Below are 3,431 nucleotides of genomic sequence, written 5' to 3' on the forward strand. Positions count from 1 at the left end.
TGGCCAGACAGCATAGCAAATTGAAACAAAGAGAAGAACTAAAAAGGGATATAGTGCTGTCAGAGCTGCTAACCCCAAAATTCCATCACAAACAGAAACTGCAGAGGACTGAACCTGGCATAGTTCAAATATTCACTCCATCTGCGTACTTCCAGAGATTTCTTCCACGTGTTTATTCCTAAGCTACAGAGACAGCCTTTCATCTCTCCTAACAGCTTTCACCTTATAAATCCATCAGCTTTACCTTCCCAAACAGCACAGCCCCCCCGGCAGCCCCGCTCCTCCCTCCCTCCCACCCACCCGGCTGCCATCTCACATTCCTCCATTCAATGGTTCCTGCCCACAGTCAGCAAACAGCAGGGAAAACACCGACTGACCCTGCACCAGACAAAGGAGGGGAGATGGCTTTGGGATTTCTTCGTTTTGGCTTCTTTTTTTTTTTTTTTTTTTCTAAGGAGGAGGATGGCAAATCAAACCACCGGTAGGCATAAATTACTTTTTTCCAGGTATTTATTTTACAAAAATAACTTACAAATACAGACAACTCTTGGAAATAAGGTCGTTCATTCTGTGCATAAGGATACAGCTGTGTGAAATACGGGTGTAGGAGTTAGCAACTCATACAACACTGTTAATTTCAACATCAAGGTAACTATATTACAGTACATACATTTCATGCTCCAGATATGGGGGTATGGCCACCACGTGAAGCTACAGTCGATAAATTCTGCCAGCCAGGAAGGATGCACCTAAGAGACCATTTCCATACTGCTAATTCTCAGCATTCTCTTACCTACCGTGGCTGAAATCAAATGATAATCTAACACTCAGACTATAGCACTCTGGATATGCTCACTGGCAATATACTTCACATACACGATAAAAATATATTTAACTTTCAAATACAATTGCATAAGGTACACCAAGACCCAGAAAATAAAGTCTCAAGCTTTTAAATACAACACACTATATATATAACATAAAAAGAGACAAGGGGGAAATCTACATATGGAAGAAAATGTTTCTTCTGGAATTGCATGTTGTTATATATGGCACACAATGGCTTTGTCTGCTAAAAAGTAATTTCCATTTGCATAGCATTGTCAAGTCCAGATTGGAGTAGGAAGACATCAAACAAAAGACACCACCAAAAGGCTTCATTTTGTTACCACCACCACTTTCCACCTGATTCTACCCTTAAATTAGTTTGCTATTTCTCTTGTGGAGGATGGAATTCATGCCCCATTCATAACAAGCAAAGGGAAAGGGGTGGGTGGGGGGTGGTAAAAACAAACAAACAAACCGTAACACCACACACACAAAAAAAAGTCAAAGAGCAAAGGAGGGTTCTTTATGGGGTTGTAGTCATTTGGCATTTTGCTCCAGAGCAGAGTACTCTGCTTCTGACACTCTAGAAGCATCAATAAGTTTAGTCAGACCAGTTTTGGCAGAGTACTTGAAAATAAAGGCTTTCATGAGCTCGTATCTGTAGTTGCGGTTAATGAAGCTGTACAGGATGGGGTTGACACAGCAATGGACTAGAGAGAAACACTGAGTGATGTGAAGAGTGGCATATAAAAAGTTCTCCATCTGGCAGCTGAAAGGTATGAAGTGAAGGCTATAGAAGATGTCAAGCAGGACAGCTACATGGTAGGGCAGCCAGCAGACAAGGAACACGACAACGTAGGAGAAAATGATCTTCCCATTGCTCTTCCTCTCTTGGTCACTGGAGACAGAGATGGTCTTCGCAAGGAGGAAATAAAAGAGAGCAATGATGGGAAAAGGGATGAGAAAGCCTAGCACAACGGAGATGAGCTCCATACTGATCAACCACTCTTTGAAGCTCTCCTCTGGATAGACAGGACGGCAATAAGTTTCATTGTTGGCAGAGACTGTCTTTAGATAATAGGTGTCTGGAAGAGATGCAAAGAAGGCAAGAAACCACACCAGGATGCAGATGCAGCGACGGATTAGCTTCTTCTTGCAAGTGCTGGAGTTGGTGAAATAGACCACTGAGAGGTAGCGGTCCACACTCATGCAAGCCAGGAAGAAGATGCTGCTGTACAAGTTGATAGAAAATATAAGGTGAGTTATCTTGCACGTGATTTCTCCCATGTGCCACTGGTTGTGCTGGACAAGGGAGACAACCCACACCGGAAGGGTGATGACGACGCACAGGTCGGCGATAGCCAAATTAAAGATGTAGAGGTGGGTTTCATAGCCAGTCATTTTGGCTTGGAGGTTGACCCAAACCACCACCGAGTTGGCCACCAGCCCTATGACAAAGATGAAAATGTAGAAGAAAGACAGGGTGTAGAGCAGGGCGCTTTTGTTGAGTGTGCCAGAGCATGTTGTGGCATCAACTGTGATGCAGTCACTATTGTTGCACGTCCAGTTGATCTCCGTCAAGTTGGCTGTTTCCAGAAAATCCAGGATGGAAGTCAAATCAAGTGCACTCATGTTCACTCGGTTTGGAGTCTGAGTGACCTACAATCAAAAAAAGGATCAAAAAAATTTACCTGAGTTAGTAGAGATATCTCTGCTGCCATCTTTGTACCACAAAGCACACACACACAACACTCCTACTCTTGTACGGTACTTCCCATGAAAGAAAGCACACACATAGCAAAACTTATCTGGTCAACAACAGAGGATTAGCAAAAGCTTTCTGTGTGATTTTCTTTTTGTTTTGTTTTTTTTTCCCTTGCAGCTCACATCTGACATCATCAGGACTATAGTCCCAGGGTGTGAAATCTGCAAAGTACACCAGTGGCCAAGTAAACGTCAGGCAACTAAATCTGTCTTCTCTGGCATAAATGATGGTACTATTGCTTTCAGCTGGGGAATCTTTAAGCCATTTTATCTGCTCTCCCTCAAGCATAGTAGAATTGATCTGGCTGATACATGGTACCATAAAACATTTACCACAAGCTCTGGTCAGCATCTTGTAAAGCCCAGCTCCAGCTGCACTGAACAGAAATGGGGAACTAAGGGGCTTTGTAACCTTGTCTCATTCAAATTTAAATCCTACTCTGCCCTGCCCCCTTCCCTTGAATTCTATTTTACAAAGCATCCCCTGCATTTAACAATTATAATGTAGCTTTGAGAAAAGAAAAAAAAAAAGTCTGAGCTTGATGGCTGAGTAGATCTGCTAGGCCTGTTTTCTTTTTAGGAAAGCATTTTGATTTACAGCACATTCTCCCATCACAGCTGGCTCCACAGCTGCTTCCTCCCCACCCTTTTGCTTTTCTACGTTTACTTTTCTTACCCCTTCAGTGCCTTCTTCCATTGGCAGATAGAGGACAAAGCAAGGGGCTACTGGTTAACTTCCTCGACAGCAGAAGGAAGGGCTCCAGCAGACCCACATGGTTTATGCAGAATGTGCAGCCAGGCTAATTACCATTGTGCTTTTGGGACAGCATTAAAAGGCT

The 3,431-nt window shown here is 43.2% G+C and overlaps 1 protein-coding gene across 1 annotated transcript; it reads right to left on the minus strand.

Annotated features, from left to right (window-relative positions):
- Positions 1–491: 491 nt before the first annotated feature.
- On the minus strand, positions 492–2,561 carry ACKR3 (atypical chemokine receptor 3). The gene has a single exon (XM_071747081.1). It carries the CDS (start codon positions 2,458–2,460, stop codon positions 1,366–1,368), a length of 1,095 nt encoding a protein of 364 aa, XP_071603182.1. The 5' UTR covers positions 2,461–2,561; the 3' UTR covers positions 492–1,365.
- Positions 2,562–3,431: the final 870 nt, after the last annotated feature.

This window comes from Heliangelus exortis, chromosome 6, assembly GCF_036169615.1.
Source record: "Heliangelus exortis chromosome 6, bHelExo1.hap1, whole genome shotgun sequence".
Taxonomy (NCBI): domain Eukaryota; kingdom Metazoa; phylum Chordata; class Aves; order Apodiformes; family Trochilidae; genus Heliangelus; species Heliangelus exortis.